At 42.2% G+C, this 21263-nt stretch overlaps 1 protein-coding gene and 1 non-coding gene across 3 annotated transcripts in view; one reads left to right on the plus strand and one right to left on the minus strand.

Moving 5' to 3' along the window:
- Positions 1 to 21263, minus strand: part of MAST2 (microtubule associated serine/threonine kinase 2) — a 163713-nt gene that overhangs the window by 71117 nt on the left and 71333 nt on the right. For both annotated transcript variants that reach the window (XM_049774613.1, XM_049774612.1), the window contains exon 4: positions 5019 to 5050. In XM_049774613.1, coding sequence (XP_049630570.1) covers positions 5019 to 5050 — 32 coding nt within the window. The remainder of the gene's footprint in view (positions 1 to 5018; positions 5051 to 21263) is intronic.
- Positions 20525 to 20626, plus strand: LOC126012339 (U6 spliceosomal RNA). Its single transcript, XR_007496852.1, has one exon. It is a non-coding gene; the product is annotated as a U6 spliceosomal RNA (small nuclear RNA).

The raw sequence follows: 21263 nt of genomic DNA on the forward strand, positions 1-21263 counted from the left end.
CAAACAAAAAACTGAATATAATATAAGTTAAGATTGTGATATAAGAAAATAAAACTAGCCAAGAATGGGGGGAAAATACTATAGGAGGGGCCGGGAAAGTGGCACTTGAGGTAAGGTGTCTGCCTTGCAAGCGCTAGCGTAGGACAGACCGTGGTTCGATCCCCCAGCGTCCCATATGGTCCCCCCAAGCCAGGAGCGATTTCTGAGCGCATAGCCAGCAGTAACCCCTGAGTGTCAAACGGGTATGGCCCAACCCCCCCCCCCAAAAAAAAAAAAAGAAAAGAAAATACTATAGGATTGGGGAGCAACATACCTGCAAGAAATGTAGACAAAGACTGAAGCAAGACTGTGCATCAAAGTAAACAAATATAACCCAACTACAAACATGTTTGTAATCATGGTGCTTAAATAAAGATAGTGTGTGTGTGTGTGTGTGTGTGTGTGTGTGTGTGTGTGTAAATCACCTTCTATGCAGCATAAACCAAATAACAGCAACACAGCAGTGAAGGAGACAATAATACCCACTCTCATACAGGGTTCTCTACCCCCCCAAAAACGCTGAGAAAACATTCTTCACCAGTACATATAAAATATTCTTAATATTATTCTTAATAATATTCTTAAGATAGGTTACAAAATAAGTAAGTCATGAAAACAATAAACCTACCAAGTAATCTTTCAGATAACAATGCTAAGGGTGAAAATAAGCCATACTAAGAAAATTGGAAAAAAAAGTCAATGTTTCATGAGACCAAATAGCATGCTAGGGGTTACAGTACAGTGAGCAAGCTCCTTTCACATCACCAATCAGGTTTGATCCCCAGCATCCCATGTAGTCCTCAAGCATTCAGGAGTGATTCCTGAGTACAAAGCCAGGAATGACCATGAGCACTTTTGAGTGTGGTCCAAAAACAAAACTAGAGGCCTAAGCGGTGGCGAAAGTGGTAGGGTGTTTGCCTTGCACTCACTAATCTAGGACGAACAGCAGTTCCATCCCCCAACATCCCATATGGACCCCCACGCCAAGAGCAATTTTGAGCATATAGCCTGAACATCACCGAGTATGGCCCAAAAAGCAAAAACAAAAACAAATACAAAAAACAAAACTAAACTAAAAATTGTATGCCATGACCAAATGGAATTTATTGCAAGGATACACAAGTAGCTCAACATATGTAAATAAATTTAGTATAGCACATCAATTTAAAAAATCATGGCGATGGGGCCAGAGCAATGATGAAGCGATAAGACATTTGCCTTGCATGCAGCTGACCTAGGACAATCTGTGTTTGATCCCCCGGAGTCCCTAATAGTCCCCCGAGCCAGGAGCAATTTGTGAGCGCATAGCCAGGAGTAATCGCTGAGCATCACCAGGTATGGCCCATAAAAACAAAACAAAACAAAAATCATGGCCACATCAATTCGTATGTGGTAATAAAATGCAAAATGGGGCTAGAGAGTATAGGAATTAAGGAGTCTGCAAGGTATGCACTTAACCCTAACTCAATTCCCTATCATTTATACTCTACACACTACCTCCCAAAAGCATCACCAGGCTTCTGATCATCACCAGAGTAGCCCACTTTGTCTTTCTCACCAGGAACCCAAGCAGCAATAAGCCAGCAGTCTGGTTGGCCTATTATTGGAAGTGATTGCTGAGCCTCCTAAGCACTACTAGGGAAATCCAACACAAAACCAAAACCCAAATGACACAACAAATTGGGGACAGAAGGAACATACCTAAATAAAATAAAAACCATGTATAATAATCTCCCAGCTAACTTTCTTCACAATGACAAATACGAAAAGGTTTCCTCTGAGCCAGGTACAAGATAAGGATCCACATTCCTTTCTATCTCTCTCTCTTTTTTCTTTTCTTGTTTTTTTGTTTGTTTGTTTGTTTTGGGGTCACACCTGGCAGAATTCAAGGGTTACTCCTGGCTCTACACTCAGAAATCACTCCTGGCAGGCTCCGGGGACCATATGGGGTGCCGAGATTCGAACCACTGTTCTGCATTGCAAGGCAAATACGCTACACCTTCATGCTATCTCTCCAGCCCCTCTTTTTTCTTTGTGAGTGTACTCTCATAGAATGCTGAGAATGGTCAGGGGCTCCCTCTGGCAATTCTGGTCCAACTCGGCTCGTGGGTCAATGGAAGAGCCCAAAGGTGTATCGCTGTGAATTACATGGGCCACCCCAGCAGTGATCAGTGTTCTCAGAACTGCACCAGGAAATGCTCAGAGGACAATGTGGAATCACACCAAGGTAGCTACTAGTAAGGCATTCATCTTAACTTCTGTACTCAATACTGTTACCATCTCTATCTCAAAGATGTAGTCTCTAGGACTCACCATCTTCACCAGCATCCTGCCCACTGTTCACCCATCAACAGTTGCCCTGCTTCCATGATATCCCTGTGGCTATCACCAACATACCAAGCCTGTTCCTACCTCAGGATCATGGAACATGCTGTGTTCTCTATCGAGAATATTCTTGCCCAATACATACACATATTACATATACATTTTGTTTGTTTTTGGTTTTTTTGGGTCACACCCGGCAGCGCTCAGGAGTTCCTCCTGGCTCTATGCTCAGAAATTGGTCCTGGCAGGCTCAGGGGACCATATGGGATGCCTGGATTCGAACGCCTTGCCTCCATGCTGTATCTCCAGCCCCACATATTACATATATATACATATATATGTATGTATATATATGTAACATGATTCATCCTAGATTACTATTCCCTGACCCAAATTCAGCCTTGAGAAAATTATGAAATTATGAAATAGCCCAAGTTGGGGCCAGAGAGATAGAATGGAGGTAGGGCATTTGCCTTGCATGAAGAAGGATGGTAGTTCGAATCCTGGCATCCCAGATGGTTCCCCAAGCCTGCCAGGAGCGATTTCTGAGCGTAGAGCCAGGAGTAACCCTGAGTGCTGCTACATGTGACCCAAAACCCAAAACCCAAAAAAAAAAAAAAAAAAAAAGAAAAGAAAAGAAAAGAAAAAGAAATAGCCCAAGTTAAAGTTTAATCCCTCCTTCACAAAAATACAATTGCTCTTGTATCTATAATTTAGTTTTATTTTTCTTCAAGGTCCTCTTTACTATGTCACACAATAAATATTGTCTCTCAAATAGAATAGAAAATTAATTTCATTCAATCACAGCTGTATTCTAGTATCTAAAATAGTGCCTGTATAAAATAGGACCCAAAGGGCAGAGTGACAGTACATCGAGTAAGATGCTTGCTTTGCATGTGGCTAACCCAGATTCGATCGAAGGACCCTATGGGATGGAATTTTTTTGGGGGGGGGGCCACACCCGGCGGTGCTCAGGGATTACTCCTGGCTGTCTGCTCAGAAATAGCTCCTAGCAGGCACGGGGGACCATATGGGACACCGGGATTCGAACCAAACACCTTTGGTCCTGGATTGGCTGCTTGCAAGGCAAACACCGCTGTGCTATCTCTCCGGGCCTGGGATGGAATTCTTAAGCGCAGTCAGGAGTAACCCCTCAGCATTTCTGCGCTGGCCCCAAAAATAACCCAAATACAGTTTGAGGAGTGGATAACAAATAAATAAATATGTAGTTATAATCAAACAGAGAGGCTAGAGAGAGACAGTACCATAAGTAAGGTACTTATCTTGCACATAGCCAACCCAAGTTAGATCCCTGGCACTCCATATGGTCCAATGAATCCTGCCCAGAGTGTTCCCAGAGCACAGATCCAGGAGTGAGGATCTGATTACTGCCAGGTGTGCCTCCCCCTTGGCAAAAAGTTATGCAAGGCAGGAGCGATACCACAGGAGTTGGGCATTTGCCTTGCATGCAGCAGACCCAGGACAGACCTGATTCGGTCCCTGATATCCCATATGATCCTCCGAGCCTACCAGGAGTGATATCTGTGCGCAGAGCCAGGTTAGTAACCTCTGAGCACTTCCAGGTATGGCCCCAAAACAAAAAACAAACTAACAAACAAAAATAGTGTTAAATAAAGGTTATGCAGGGGCCAGATCGATAGCACAGGGATAGGGCATTTGACTTGCACACGGCTTACCCAGGATGGACCCCTAGGTTCGATCCCCAGCATCCCATATGGTGCCCCAAGCCAGGTGTAACCCCTGAGCGCCACCAGGTATGGCCCAAAAGCCAAAAGAAAAAAAAAGAAAGAAAAAAAAAACAGAAGAGCAAAATTAGTTAAAACACAAAATGACAAGACTCAATCCCTAGTCTGACTTAGAGCCCAAACTCTTTATTTATACACTATTACCACTTCCCAAGAAGATGACTTGAACTCATGGCTTCTCTGACCATTTAAAAGCCCACAGATTATAAAGAACAAACAGGAAAAAAACACTGATGGTGGACCAGAGTGATAGTACAGCATGGCCATCTATTTCTGGCACCCCAGATGGTCCCTCAATCCCACTATAATGATCCACGTGTGCAGAGCCAGGGAAAAAACCTAAGCACCACTGGATGCTGCCCCAGAACAAACAGTAATAAAAAAGACTAATGAATAGGATTTTCCAAGTAATACTAACAGTCTACAAAAAGGATTCTTTTTTTTTTTTGGGGGGGGGGGGAGTGTTACACCTGACAGCACTCAGGGACTACTCCTGGCTCTACACTCAGAAATTGCTCCTGGCAGGCTCGGGGGACCATATGGGATGCTGGGATTCAAACCACTGTACTTCTTCATGCAAGGCAAATGCCCTACCTCCATGCTATCTGTCCAGCCCCCACAAAAAGAATTCTTAAAAAAAAAAACTTCTTGGGGCCCAGAGAAATAGCACAGCGGCATTTGCCTTGCAAGCAGCCGATCCAGGACCTAAGGTGGTTGGTTCGAATCCAGGTGTCCCATATGGTCCCCCATGCTGCCAGGAGCTGTTTCTAAGCAGACAGCCAGGAATAACCCCTGAGCATTGCCGGGTGTGGCCCAAAAACAAAAACAAAAAAAAAACCTTCTCAATAATAATAATAATAATAATAATAGCAATCATCATCTACTTACAAGCTGCCTCTTCTTGGAAGACTCAACTCCTTCTGAAAAACAAAACAAAAATACAAGTTAGGGCCTAAGAGATAGTACAAAGATTAAGCACTTATCATGCAAAGGCATATCTTGGCTCAATACTTGTAATACATTATGATCCCTGAGCATAGAGCCAGTACTCCCAGAGCACCACCAAGTGTAGTCACAACCTCAAAAGACAAACATGAGGCAGGTGCAACAGTACAACAATTGAATAGGGCATTTGCCTTGCATGAAGCTGACCCAGGTCAGAGCACAGGGCCAGGTGTAATCCCTGAGCACTGCTGGGTATGGCACAAAAACAAAGAAAATTTAATTTAAATTAAAATAAAAAAAATTTAACCATAAGTTAGAAATAAGGATCTTTCTGACTCCTACTAGCCTGAGTTAAATATTCTAGGAAGTGTATGGACTATCTTTAGGATAGCAAAGACAGTATTTCAAAATGATAAATGATAAACCAGTTTCAAGATGATAGACCAGTTCTTTTGTTTCTTTTATTTCAGTGAAATAAAGAGAACTCTGGTTAATCACTTTTTCTTCCTTTCCAAAAACTAAGTCATACTAGAAACTTGGAACTTTTCCCCACCAGATGGAACTATTTTGCCAGTGTAGGTTCCTTGAAATCCACGGGTCAGTCCCACTAACTGTTGACTATAATTGTTGATTATCGTATGAATCAAGGCAATAAAAAATAAGCAATATTTTTTGTTTTTGTTTTGGTAATTTTTGGTCACACCTGATAGCGCCCAGGGGTTACTCCTGGCTCTGCACTCCAAAATTGCTCCTGGCAGGCACGGGGGGGGGGGGGGGGGGACACGACACCATAATCCGGCCCCAGCAATGTTTTTTTTAATTAGAAAATATCTTCAAGGGGTCAGTGAGATAGCACAACAGTAGGGCATTTGCTTTGCACACAGCAGAATCAGAACAAATGGTAGTTCGAATCCCGGCATCCCATTTGGTCCCCTGTGCCTGCCAGGAGTGATTTCGGAGAGCAGAGCCAGGAGTAACCCCTGAGCACCGCTGGGAGTGACCAAAAAAAAAAAAATGTTTTGTTTTGTTTTGTTTTTTCAACAAATACAGAAAAAATATAAAACAGAGGTGACTGAGTCTGAGGAGGGTTAGGGCACATCAACTGGCCCTGGTTCAATCTTTAGTACTAGATGCTCCCAACCTCACCTCCTATCCCAGCATTGCCATGTGCGTCTCTAGTGACCCCTGGGTCGGCTGTGCATGCAAGGCTACCCACAGTACTATCTCTCCAGCTTCCAAAGATTTAAAAAAAAAAAATTTTATTCTGCCCCCAGTGAATTGTCAGATGCTGTGTTGAACTACATTGCTTAACTGGCACTTCTTGACAATATATCGTGTTACTTACATTCATAATCACTGTTATTATGCATTTCTCCATTTATATAGGTCTCTTTATTACATTAGATATGGTAACAAGTTTTGCAAAAGAAAATTATGTAATTCATTATTGGATTTATTCCTAGGAGCTTATATATACTTGCTGCCAATATTGTGTGACCTTGGGAGTACTCAGGGGCAGGGCCTGCCATACTTGGGACAGGTGGTGCAAGCTTCATGAGGGCCACCCAAGTTGTGCTGGAGGCCACCAGAGCCACACCTGACAATATTGGGAATCACCTTTTAAATGAGCTTAATCAGCCCTTTAAATTAACTCCCTAATCTGGGGCTGGAGACATAACACAGCAGTAGGGCATTTTCCTTTCACACAGTCAACCTGGGATGGACTCAGGTTCAATCCCCACATGGTCCCCCAAGCCTGCTAGGAGCAATTTCTTTTTTCTTTTTTTTTTCTTTTTCTTTTTTCTTTTTTTTTTTTTTTTTTTGGTTTTTGGGTCACAACCGGCAGTACTCAGAGGTTACTCCTGGCTCCATGCTCAGAAATCGCTTCTGGCAGACTCGGGGGACCATATGGGATGCCGGGATTTGAACCAATGACTTTCTGCATGTAAGGCAAACGCCTTACCTCCATGCTTTCTCTCCAGCCCCCAGGAGCAATTTCTGAGTGCAGAGCCAGAAATAACCCCTAAGCACCGCCAGGTGTGCCCACCCCCCAGCCCCCCAAAAAAACAGCTCCTTAATCCTATAGCACATTTTCAAAAATCATATTGGGCAGGTTGTAATAAAACCATTTTACTCATATAAATATTAGGAAACATTTAAAAGAAAAATCCAGAGTTTGGGCTTAGAGGTAGAATCTCTTCCTTGGAAGCATGAGGCATGAGTTTGTGGACACAATCACCACACCACGCGCTAAATGCAATCCAGGAAGCACAGCCATCTGTGACTCCCTGATACAATAATAAAGTGTTTGGTTTTATGGGGCCAGAGAGATAGCAGTTGCTTGCCTTGCACGCAGCCGCTGGTCCAGGAAGAATGGTGGTTTGAATCCCGGCATTCCATATGGTCCCCTGAGCCTGCCAGGAGTGATTTCTGAGCATGGAGCCAGGAGTAACCCCTGAGTACTGACGGGTGTGATCCAAAAACTATTTAAAAAAATGTTGAATGTTGGGCCCGGAGAGATAGCACAGCGGCGTTTGCCTTGCAAGCAGCCCATCCAGAACCTAAAGTGGTTGGTTCGAATCCTGGTGTCCCATATGGTCCCCCGTGCCTGCCAGGAGTTATTTCTGAGCAGACAGCCAGGAGTAACCCCTGAGCACCACCAAGTGTGACCCAAAAAAAAAACAAAAAACAAAAAAAAAAAAAGTTGAATGATATTGTGCACCACAATCAAAGTGTATAATAACTCACGTGTGCAACAGAGAAAACACCATATCCAAGTGTGCAACCATTATAACAGAACAAAAAATATGAAAGATATATATATATATATATATGGTTTTTAGGTCACACCCGGCAGCGCTCAGGAGTTACTCCTGGCTCTAAGCTCAGAAATCGGTCCTGGCAGGCTCAGGGGACCATATGGGATGACGGGATTCGAACCACCAACCTTCTTTTTTTTTTTTTTTTTTTTTTTTGGTTTTTCGGGCCACACCCGTTTGATGCTCAGGGGTTATCCTGGCTAAGAGTTCAGAAATTGCCCCAGGCTTGGGGGGGATCGAACCGCGGTCCTTCCTTGGCTAGCGCTTGCAAGGCAGACACCTTACCTCTAGCGTCACCTCTCCGGCCCCTCAAACCACCAACCTTCTGCATGAAAAGCAAATGCCTTATTTCCATGCTATCTCTCCGCTCCATTTTTTTTTTTTAACTACCAAATTTTACTTATTGGTTTGGGTGCCACACCCAGGATGTTCACAGCTTACTCCTGACTCTGCACTCAGGGATCACTCCTGGCTGGCTCAGAGTACTATATGGGGTACCAGGAATTGAACCCAAGTCTGCCACATGCAAGGCAAGCTTCCTTACTGGCTGTACTATCTACCGCTCTGAACCCCAACTATCAATAAATTTGTATTTTGAATTAACTGAGTCCTTTTTCTTAAGTCTCCTCAATGGGGAAATGGGGAACTGATGGGAAGAGCTCAAAGAACAAGACAGCATGTACTGAATACATGAAGCCCTGAGTTCAATTATGGTGCCATAAAGCCCCACAAGGAATGCCAGATACCCCTAGTAACTTCTTCCATCACGACTGAGTGTAAACAGCACTACATTAAAAGTTGGGGTGAGCACTGATCTAACAGGCCAACAGATAGGTGAGTAGGTGAGTACCCTGGAGAATGGCCCTTGACCCCCTCATCCTTTTGTTTGTGAGGCTCCCCCCTCCCAAAAAAAAGTCTAAAATCCCTCCTGTAGCCTACTGCTATAGAAATTCCTTGCAAATAACTCAAGTATTACTGGAGATTTTACCTTTTAGACATACCACACTCTTTCATATTCAGGTCTTCAAACCTATTCTTTTTTTTTTTTTTTTTTGGTTTTTGGTTTTTGGTTTTTGGTTTTTGGGTCACACCTGGCGGTGCTCAGGCATTACTCCTGGCTGTCTGCTCAGAAATAGCTCCTGGCAGGCACGGGGGACCATATGGGATACTGGGATTCGAACCAACCACCTTTGGTCCCGGATCGGCTGCTTGCAAGGCAAACGCCGCTGGGCTATCTCTCCGGGCCCTTCAAACCTATTCTTTCTGGCTGAAATACTTTTATATCTTGTTATACATCTAAACCTTAGTTCCTCAAGGAGAAATTCCATACACAGTGCTCATTTAAATCATTCCAATTCCTTACAATAATTGACTGCTTAAACCTGTTTTCTGGAAGCAGAGATCAGGCTTGCTCACAATGTCATTCCTAGCCGGCATGGTAGCATATAAATATTTGAATATGATCAATAAATTAACTATTCAGGTAAGTAGTAATACATAATACTATTTCATTATCATCACATTAAGGTTCATAATCAAATTCTACTCACTTGTTTATTTGGGTGTTTTTTGTTTTTTTTTTCGTTTTTTGTTTTGATTTTTGGCTATACCTAGCAATGCTCAGAGCTGACTCCTGGCTCTGCATTCAGGAATTACTCCTGACAATACTCAAGGTACAATATGGAATGTCGGAGATGGAATCTGTGTAGGTAGCAAGTGTCCTACCCATTGAACTATCTCTTCAGTTCCCTGAGTTCTACTCATTTATAGTTAATACTGATGAAAACTGGGGTTGGAGAAGTAGAGATAGTACGGTACTTGCCTTGTGTGACCAACCCTGGTTGAAATCCTATACCACATGTTTCCCTGACCATCACTAATAGTGACCCAAGCACAGAGCAAGAATTATTTACTTTGTTGACCTGGGTTCAATCCACGACATCTCATATGGTCCCCCTGAGCCTGCCAGGAGTGACTTCTGAGCGCAAAGCCAGGAGTAACCTTTGAATGCCACCTGGTGTGGCCCAAAAACAAAAACAGAATGGTACAAAAATATTGCCTACACAAGGGAAGTATTAATGTCTTTTACTAGTCAGCCCTTACAGGATCATTTATGTATTTCCTCAACTCTGGCAGAAAATAAATTTTTTGCACAAAATCCTCCAATTTCTTTGGTGAGATTTTGTTGTTGTTTGGTTTTGGGGCCACATCCGGTGACACTTAGGGGCTATTCCTTTCTATGTGCTCAGAAGTCGCTCCTGGCTTAGGGGGACATATGGGACACTGGGGGGTCAAACGCAGTCTGTCCTAAGCTAGCGTGCACAAGGCAGACACCTTACGCCCGTGCCACTGCTCTGGCTCCTATATTAGGTGTTTTAACTCTATCTGATTCATAGTTGAGTGTCAATAAAGTTTGAGATCAGAAGCCAGCAGAAAAATCAACATGTGTGCAAGTATGGAACTCTTTTGAAACTCAAATGTCTTTCATTTTGTTCTTCTAGTTTTATTTTCTTATTCCATCATTATTTCCATTATTTCACATCACAAAACCTGAGAACAGGTTTCAATGGTAGACTGCATTACTCATTAATATTAAAAACCACAGGGAAAATAAAAATTGTGAAGTTTGGAATGATTATGTCCACACAAAAGCCTGCATATGAAATATTTATAGCAACTTTATTTGGAACTGTCAAAACTTATATAAGTAAATTGAAGCATATCTAGGGTCGGAGAGATAGCACAGAGGTAGGGCATTTGCTTTTCATGCAGAAGGACAGTGGTCTGAATTCCGGTATCTCATTTGGTCCCCGAGCCTGCCAGGAGCAATTTCTGAGCATAGAGCCAGACCCCTGAGCACTGTTGGGTGTGACCCAAAATCAAAAAACAAACAAAAAATTGTAGCATATCTAGACAATGCAATATAATTTAGTGCTAAAAGGTAATAACAACAAATTTTTAAAAGGAGGAAAAAGAAAAGGAATAAGCTATGGAATAATATGTGCATAGAAAATATAACAGAACTGCAAATCATAACACCTCAATAAAGATGTGATTAGAAATGATGAATCATGGGACCGGAGAGATAGTGCAGTGTGTAAGTTACTTGTGTTGTACCTGGCTGACCTAGTTGCAATCTCCAGCATCTCATATTGTCCCTTTAGTCCTGCCAGGAGTGATCTCTGAGCAAAGTTAGCTTGGTATGGCTCAAAAAGCTAAATAATAAATAAATAAAAGTAAAGCCTTGGTAAGAAAATTCTGAGCTCTCTTCCCATCCCTGTGCAAAAAAACCAGACTAACAAATTATATAATAATGAATAATTCTTTCTGTTCAGTCTACTTGTAGCAAGGTCCTAAAGTTAATGGATAAGGTGCTGTTCTCCAAAAGCTAACTTAAAAATCAAGGGTAAACTGTTTATAGATTCTAAACTTTTTTGTTTTTATTGATTTGGGGCCACATCAGATGGTACTCAGTGGTTACTTCTGGCTCTGGGCTCAGGACTCATTCCTGGCAGGCTCAGGGGACCATATGTGATGCCAGGGATCAGACCCAGATCAGTCACTAGCACAGCAAACACCCTACCTGCTGTACTATCACTCTGGCCCCAAGTTTCTAAATTTTATGTGAAGTTTACTATTTAGGATTCCCTCAAAAGAATGAAGATTGATAATTGCATACATAAGAAAATATTTCCTACTTTTTTCCAGCTATTCTCCAAAGTGGCAAAAAAGCTATACACACTAAATTCGAAAGAAATAACCACTAACTTCCTTTTGCTGGTCCACTAAGCAAACATTTAAAAGTATTACATTGTCTTCATGCATCACTCATTTATGCATTCACAATGACCAAACCCATAAAATATTTCAAAGGAATAGACAAAGGCCAAGTGTCCAGAGGCAGTAGCCACTACCCCCACAAGTAAATATGCAAGCCAAGGTCACGAGGCTGGTATTTGTCTTTCAGTCAGTAGTCACCAACATGGAGAACACTACTTGCCAAAACTGTCTGCCTAGGGCAGCTCCCTCCCGAAGCCTCCCTCATGCTCTCAATTCTCACCAGTGAAGGAAGGACAGTGGTTTGAATCCCGGCATCCCCGAGCCTGCCATGGTGATTTCTGAGCATAGAGCCAGGAGTGGCCCCCGAGCGCTATGATCCAAAAACGAAGGAAGGGAGAGAGGGAGGGAGGGAGGGAGGGGGGGAGGGAGGGAGGGAGGGAGGGAGGGAGGGAGGGAGGGAGGGAGGGAGGGAGGGAGGGAGGGGAGGGAGGGAGGGAGGGAGGAAGGAAGGAAGGAAGGAAGGAAGGAAGGAAGGAAGGAAGGAAGGAAGGAAGGAAGGAAGGAAGGAAGGAAGGAAGGAAGGAAGGAAGGAAGGAAGGAAGGAAGGAAGGAAGGAAGGAAGGAAAGAAAGAAAGAAAGAAAGAAAGAAAGAAAGAAAGAAAGAAAGAAAGAAAGAAAGAAAGAAAGAAAGAAAGAAAGAAAGAAAGAAAGAAAGAAAGAAAGAAAGAAAGAAAGAAAGAAAGAAAGAAAGAAAGAAAGAGAAAACAAAAGACAAAATGGAACGCTAAAAACAAAAATCTGTGAGTTTAGAGATGGTGATGAGATGGACGGGATCCTCATGCCATTCAGGAGAAAGTTAAAATTTTAATTTATTCTAATTCACCAGCAGAGCTAGAGAACTAAATTAAAAACACAAAGCAAAACTACTTCATCGATATTTTCAAATAGCAAAGAAGTGGTTATGAGACATGGAATTGAAGCATATGGAATGCAAGAAGGCAGCAGAAACCTGAAATCTCATTAGCAAAAATAAATGTAAACTGGTGCCAGAGAGATCATGTAGTGGAGATGCTGCTTGCCTTGCATCGTCTAGGGTTCAAGCCCTGGAAGCCTAAGCCGTGGTCCCTCAGGTAATACCAGGAGTGATTCCTGAGTACAGAGCCAGGAATAGGCCCTGAGCTCTACCAGGTATAGTCCCAAAACCAAAATAAATAATAATAAATGTAAATAACTTTATAAGTGAGGGTGGAAGGAAAGGGCAACCTAATACATGCTATTAGCAAAAGATACATCAGAAAAAAAATAACATGGTAGGTTAAAATAAGTATTTGGGGGCCGGAGAGATAGCATGGATGTAAGGCGTTAGCCTTACATGCAGAAGGACAGTAGTTCGAATCCTGGCATCCTATATGGTCCCCTGAGCCTGCCAGAAGCAATTTCTGAGCATAGAGCCAGGAGTAACCGCTGAGCGATGCCGGGAGGGAGGGAGGGAGGGAGAGAGACACATTTCAGAAAATGTCTCACCTAGAGAAGCAAGGAAGCATTAGGTCCTTTCTCCATAACTTGCCCTGTGTCTTTCACATCTGGCTATCTGAATAACATCCTTTATACTAAATGGATAACCTAATGGGTTTCACATCTAAAAAAGTGTCATTCTTTTTATTGTTTTGTTTGTTTGTTTGTTTGTTTTGGTTTTTGGGCCACACCCCGCGATGCTCAGGGGTTACTCCTGGCTGTCTGCTCAGAAATAGCTCCTGGGATGGGCCGGGCGGTGGCGCTGGAGGTAAGGTGCCTGCCTTACCTGCGCTAGCCTAGGAGACGGACCGCCGGCGTCCCATATGGTCCCCCAAGCCAGGAGCGACTTCTGAGCGCATAGCCAGGAGCAACCCCTGAGCGTTACCGGGTGTGGCCCAAAAACCAAAAAAAAAAAAAAAAAAGAAATAGCTCCTGGCAGGCACAGACCATATGGGATACCGGGATTCAAACCAACCACCTTTGGTCCTGGATCCGCTGCTTGCAAGGCAAACGCCTGTGCTATCTCTCTGGGCCCTTGTTTTTGTTTATTTTGTCTTATTTTTGCTTTTAGGCTACACCCTGCTCAAGAGCTTTCCTGGCTTTGTACTCGGGAATTACTCCTGGTGGCGCATGTGGGATGCTAAAGATCAAATCCAGGTCAGCCATGTGCAAAAGCAAGTGCCCTACCCACTGTATCTATTTCTCCAGCCCCTGACATTATTTTTTAAAGTATCAGGGAAAGAAAAAAAAGCTGAAAAAAACATCTAAGTGAAAGTGCCACATAGCCTTGTAAGTACTGGACTAATACAAAGACTCAGGATAAAGAACTGAAAGTACCAGACTCAATCCCCCTAGAACACTAAAAAATTAATAATAAACAAAAAGGCATAATAATGAAAAATATCCCCCATTCAACAATTTGAATTTCCTCTCTGAATCCTGACAACTAAAGATAAAAGATATAAAAAGGCAATCCAATTGCTTATTGAGTCAAGTCATTTTTTTTTACTGGCAGCTACTTTAACACGTGTCTCAGCACTTCTTGAAAGTACTTCTCAAAATATCCCAGCGCAATAAAACAATACATTTCAGCCAATCAACTGTATTAACAGGATGAATAAAATAAAGTACTGGGCTAAGGATGTAACTCAGTAGGAGAATGCAGGGCTTGAATGCAGGAGGTCCTGGGTTTGAATGAGATTCTCAGCACAGTAAGTAAAACAACATTAAAAATCTAAATTAGGGCCGGAGAGATAGCATGGAGGTAAGGCGTTTGCCTTTCATGCAGGAGGTCATCGGTTCGAATCCCGGCGCCCCATATGGTCCCCTGTGCCTGCCAGGAGCAATTTCTGAGCCTGGAGCCAGGAATAACCCCTGAGCACTGCCAGGTGTGACCCAAAAACCAAAAAAAAAAAAAAATCTAAATTAATGGGGCCGGGCGGTGGCGCTAAAGGTAAGGTGCCTGCCTTGCCTGAGCTAGCCGAGGATGGACAGCGGTTCGATCCCCCGGTGTCCCATATGGTCCCCCAAGCCAGGAGCAACTTCTGAGCACATAGCCAGGAGTAACCCCTGAGCATTACTGGGTGTGGCCCAAAAATCAAAAAAAAAAAAAATCTAAATTAAGGGGCCAAAGAGATAGCATGGAGGTAGGGCATTTGCCTTGCATGCAGAAGGACGGTGGTTTGAATCCCAGCATCCCATATGGTCCCCCAAGCCTACCAGGAGCGATTTCTGAGTGTAGAGCCAGGAGTGTAACCCAAAAACAAAAACAAAACAAACAAAATCTAAATTAAGGTAATGACTTATAAAGCCAAGTTACACTGAACAACTGCTGGAGTGGATTATATTCCTATAATAAGAAGTACAAATAGGGGCCGGAGAGATAGCATGTAGGTAGGGTGTTTGCCTTGCATGCAGAGGGACAGTGGTTTGAATCCTGGAATCCCATATGGTGCCCTGGGCCTGCCAGGAGCGATTTCTGAGGGTAGAGCCAGGAGTGACCCAAAAACCAAAACAAACAAACAAACAAACAAAAGCACAAATAATAGGAACAAGGTGGCGCTAGAGGTAAGGTGTCTGCCTTGCAAGCACTAGCCAAGGAAGGACCTTGGTTTGATCCCCCGGCGTCCCATATAGTCCCCCCAAGCCAGGGGCAATTTCTGAGCGCTTAGCCAGGAATAACCCCTGAGCATCAAACAGGTGTGGCCTGAAAAACCAAAAAATAAATATATATATATCATTGTGTCTTAAATTTACCAAGTTAATAGGAAACTAAAATTAATGAAAATATTACTGAAAGCTTACAGATATCAAAATAAAAATAAGACCTTAAACAAAATTATTATAAGATTAGTTCAATATTTTATATTTATTTTTTATATTGGCTTTAAAAATATTCAACAATGGACTAAAAAGCACTGGTAATAAAGATCGGATGTCATTTAAAAATTAACCTAGGGCTGGAGAAATGGCATAGCAGGTAAGGCACTTGCCTGGCATACAACTGACATGGGTTCAATCCCTGGCACACCATATGGTCCCCAGAGCCTGCCAGGAGCAATCCCTGAGTACAGAGTCAGAAATTAAGCCTGTGTTCAGCTGCTTGTGGTCCAAAAACAAAAACAAAAACAAAACCTGATCAATGTACAAATTTCATATCTGTGCGTACATTGTATATAATCTATACCCAAATAAAGTAAAATTTGGTATCAAAATAAGACTAAAATGGGATGTTTTGAAAACAAACACTGTTTAAACATTTCATTGCTTAAAACATGGGAAATAATAAAACTTACAAGAATTGTGATATTCTTTTAGATTTAAAGTCATTCATTAAACTGAAATAATCCCCGAGTGCAGAACCAAGAGTAAGCTCTGAATACTGCCGGGTGTGGCCCGAAACAAAAATCAAACAAACAAGCAAAAAAAATGACAACAAAAAACCACCACAGGAACCTAAATTTTGGGAGCTGGAGTGATGGCACAGTGGGTACAGCATTTGTTTTGAACATAACCAACCTGAGTTTGATCCTGATTCCCCCCAAACATAGCCAAAAGTGATTTGAGTGCAGGATCACAAGTAACCCTGAACATTATTGCCGGGTGTGGCCCAAAAACAAAAATAAAAGCAAACAAAAAAAACTCCTCAGTTAAAGGTTGTCTATCTGTTTCTCTATTTCTTCCTCATTGTTCTGCCTCACTTTCTTGTAACAAATTCCCCAAGACTTAAAGAGAAGACTTCTAAAACCTTTCCAAAAAGTACAAAGGCTACTGTATATTCTATATTTGTACATAATCGTAATTTTTTTTAAGTTTTTAAGACTGTGTAGAGTCAAATATGCATGAAACAAATATGACAGGGGGGGGGGACAGGCATAGTGGTCAGGACAGAATGTTTGCTGTAAACAGTGTCAGCAGTAATATGTGATGTCCAGAATTACACAGCATCCTCCACGAATCTTAACTGCTCCCTTACTGTAAGTGATACTACGCAGCATTTATTTTCTATCAAAATATCAAGGTCTTCTAAAAAGACTAAATCAATATGTGATGGAAAGAAGTGGGAGTTAATTACATTATATTCTACCCTGCCTCAAATTAATTAAAACAGAATTGAAGCAATCTATTCAGTCCATTTTCAAAAGACACTAAGAGGAAGGAGGTCAGTAAAAAAAAGGCTTTCAGTTACTCACCTGTAATCCTCTCCTTTGTTGGATGCTGGAATCATCCATAACAGACACCAGACAAAAAAAGCCACTCCCCAGACAGTGAACTAGTAGTACCTGCGTGCCACTGGGCACAGAGGAAAACAATCAGTCCTGCTCTCCACGCTGTGCTCACTAGCCAGCACTCCACTAAACCAGCTCCCTCTGGGTCCAGCAAAGGGAGACAATCACTGCCTCACATCAGAGCTCCGTCTTTCTTCAGGCAGAGAGATCAGAATCATCATCAAAAGCGGGGGAAATTTTCATATTTGTTTTACTTTTCCCTGCATGCCACTTTGGCTGAAATTATTTGAAGTATTATGAAAAGAACAGAGGTCCCAGAAAAAAATTCCAACCTTTGAAATCCTACTTCCCTGCTTATTAAAAAGGCTCGGCAAACAAAACAAGTGAGTCTCCACCTACAGCTACTAAGCTTATAAAATCCATGTCACGTTTTCCTTTCCAAAACAAAACCGCTCTATATACATTTTTAAAGAGGTAACAATTTCTCAGAAAAAAAATGTTTAGATCCTATTATTCTGATGCCTGGATTTTAGGGTTAAACTGATATATAAAACCAATTATTGTTTTGTTTTTTACTAAGCCGGCAGAATTCCTTTCATCCTCTGAATAGACAAAGCAAATGTCAGATTCTTTCCATACTGTCACAGGCTCTTTTGTTTCTTTATCTCTAGATACACTAGTCTTTACCTCTTGGACAATTCCGAAAGGCTCTTTCTCGGAGATTATTAGATCATTGCTAAGGTCAGTTTTCTCTGCTCCTTTATGTCTTGGAAGGGGCTGGTAGGTGTATTCTGAGTTCTAAATACGGAAGAATTCATCCATCTAGTCACTGCTGAGAGTAACAACACAGGAAAAGATTCCCATTCATTGAACTTCACAGCATCAAAAAGTGCAGTTTTTTAAATGCCAGCTTTAAAAATCTCAGAATTTTTTTCTTCAGACAAGTTGCTATTTTTTTTTTTTTAACCCAGCAGCGCTTAGGGGTTACTCCTGGCTCTAGGCTCAGAAATCGCCCCTGGCAGGCACAGGGGACCATATGGGATGCCGGGATTCGAACTACCGTCCATCTGCATGAAAGGCAAACACCTTACCTCCATACTATCTCTCCGGCCCATTGTTGCTATTTTCAAAGTAAAATTTCTGCCAAGTTTAAAGATACTTCTAGTCTCTTAATTTATAGCTATAAACAATACATAATACATAAAATATTTCAATTTAGTGAAAGGTAAGGTCTCATGGTATTATGGCAAGTTAGATGCTCCACATACATTATTTTTCGCTTCCCAATTTCATAGTAATTGCCATAATCCTAAGTAAACTCAGGGTTTGAAAAGTAAAGCTATCTGGTGATTTCTCCAAGAAGCTATAAAAATTATGAGTGAAATCAAAATCTTATTTTTCAGGAAGAGATTAAATATATTATCAGTTCTCAACAATTGTTCTTCAAAATACTAGACATGCTAAAAATTATACATATAATATATATATTCATTCTCCAAAAGATTTCTAGAGACAACCCAAATTTCTTAATTCAACAAAGAAAGCACCATGAATCAGGCTGTTCAGCTACAGGGCAGGTTCCATCTGTGCCCACTGAGGAGGAAAAGCTGCCCCTTCTCCATCTACGGCAGCTGCTGCAGCAGCAATGCAAGGCGTGAAGTTAAATTTACAAAATCTTTTTCTGCTCTTCTTATAGTCACAAGAGCTAGCCTAGCCACATGGCTGAAAAAAATGTACTGAAAGCAGGTTCCATCTTCCTTTCATTCAGCAAACAATTTCTAATCCTTAGCATCACCAGTGTGTGGTCTTTTATTGTGGGAGCTAATAAATCCACATCTCTATGGATTCCTTCCATCTGCTACTCTGAACAACTCGAGGCTGGATTACTTTCATGGAGAAAACAAACACAGACCTGAAGAGATGGCCGATTTGCAGAGAGTGTGCTATCCGGTAGAGTATTTGAAAAGTCACAGGTTTGGGATTTGTTTGGTTCGGTTTAGTGGTTTTGGGGTTTTTGTTTGGTTTTTGTTTGGTTTTTGGGCCACACTCGACAGCACTCAGGGGTTACTCTTGGCTCTGTACTCAGAAATCGTTCCTGGTAGGCTCGGGGGACTATATGGGATGCCAGGAATTGAACCCAGGTCTGCCCCAGATTGACCTCATGCAAGGCAAACATGCTACCACTGTGTTATCATGCTGGCCCCAAGTCTCAGGTTTTTAAAGTGACAGAACCAAGGAGTCCGAGAGATAGTACAGTGGGTGGGGTGTTTGTCATCCATATGGCTGATCCAGGTTTCTTTCTCCTGCATCTTATATGATCCACAGGACCCTACCAAGGGTGAGTCTTAAACTCAGAGCCAGTGTGTGATCCCTGAGCAATGCTGATTGTGCCCCCCACCACCAAAAGAAAACACAAAAAGGCCAAAAATGGGGTCAGAGCAGTGGCAGAAGTGGTAAGGTGTCTTCCTTGCCTGCGCTAGCCTGGGACGAACCGTTGTTCAATCCGCCAGCGTCCCACAAGTTCCACCAAGCCAGGAGCAGTTTCTGAGCACATAGCCAGGAGTAGTCAACGGGTGTGGCCAAAAAAAACAAAAAACAAAAACAACAACAAAAAAAAATTACGCATAAATAATTTTAGTCTTGAATAATATAAACACAGAGGAGAAGGCAAACCCAAACGTAATTATGATACAAAGAGAAAGTTCTGGATCAGCAGTATAACAAGGAGTGCTATAAGAATGTCCAAGCCAATATGGTCAAAATAAAAAATATTAAAAAAAAAATAAATGTCCAAAATGACTCAATTCATGACACTGCTATGTCTACAAAAGGCTTCCCAGAAACGTACCATCTGGTTACTGAAACCAGTATTAAGAATTATCAGCCGTTAGACAAGCAAGAGAATTTCCCTTTCCTTAAGTGTACACAGTTTAAAAATCTTCAAGCAAGTTCTGAGTAACTAAAAATCTAAAAACCCTGGCACTCAAGAGACCCCATAACATTAGAAAGAACAGGGGGCCGGGCGGTGGCGCTAAAGGTAAGGTGCCTGCCTTACCTGCGCTAGCCTAGGAGACGGACCACGGTTCGATCCCCCGGCGTCCCATATGGTCCCCCAAGCCAGGAGCGACTTCTGAGCGCATAGCCAGGAGTAACCCCTGAGCGTCACCGGGTGTGGCCCAAAAAACCAAAAAAAAAAAAAAAAAAAAAGAAAGAAAGAACAAATTCGGGCCCGGAGAGATAGCACAGCGGTGTTTGCCTTGCAAGCAGCCGATCCAGGACCAAAGGTGGTTGGTTCGAATCCCGGTGTCCCATATGGTCCCCCGTGCCTGCCAGGAGCTATTTCTGAGCAGACAGCCAGGAGTAACCCTGAGCATCGCCGGGTGTGGCCCAAAAACCAAAAAAAAAAAAAGAAAGAACAAATTCTATAACACCACTTTAACAATGCACTTCAGTGTAAAACAACAAAGAATTGTTCACTGAACATATTACATCTCTCTTTATTCCATATTCCTTGCAGTTAAACAGATATACAATAAGCCATATTAACTGGTCTGTACCACAGCTCCTGACTTTCTGCTGCTACTCTCCATGATCCCTGGTGAGGTTTGTGCTTGCTTCGGCAGCATATATACTAAAACTGGAACTATACAGAAAAGATTAGCATGGCCTCTGTGCAAGGATGACATGATCCCTGGTGAGGCTAGTTTCTGGCTGACATCAATGGTCCACTCTGGAATGGGAGGCAGAGTCTTCTCCTTCCAGTTTGGTCCCAGTAGCCCCCACATCCAACCTGTGCCATATTAACTGGCACATAGCTCTTCACATTCTGCTTGCTCTTTGCCATCCCAGTAAAGACAGCAGAGAAGAAAGCAAGCAATCTCCAACCTAATCCCTCAGCATCTTCCAGGGTTCTAACTACAAAGACACCCCGAAAACAGCAAGCAAGACATTAGAACACCAATGCAAAAAATACATTAGAGGCTCATCAAGTTCAAAACAGTATTACTGGAGGCACAAATGCCCAACCAGCTCAGCAAATCCTCCAACAATGATGTTAGTGACACCATGAGGATGTTTAACAAACTCAAAGAAACAATGGCACAGGGGTAGTCAGCAAAGAACAAGAAAATATAAAAGGTATTAATAAAAAAAACTACTACATTCAAGAAATGACAGGAATGAAGAGCATTATAGGTGATAAAAAAAATTTCAAAAGAAGCTCTGAACAGCAGCTGAGGAAAAGATTCAGGAGTAGAAGATTGAGAAACAACACAAACAGGTGGAAAGTAGTCTGAAAAATATATATAACATACCAAAGAACTATGGGGTGAACTCTTTCTCCCTCT

Source organism: Suncus etruscus, chromosome 6 (assembly GCF_024139225.1).
Source record: "Suncus etruscus isolate mSunEtr1 chromosome 6, mSunEtr1.pri.cur, whole genome shotgun sequence".
NCBI lineage: Eukaryota > Metazoa > Chordata > Mammalia > Eulipotyphla > Soricidae > Suncus > Suncus etruscus.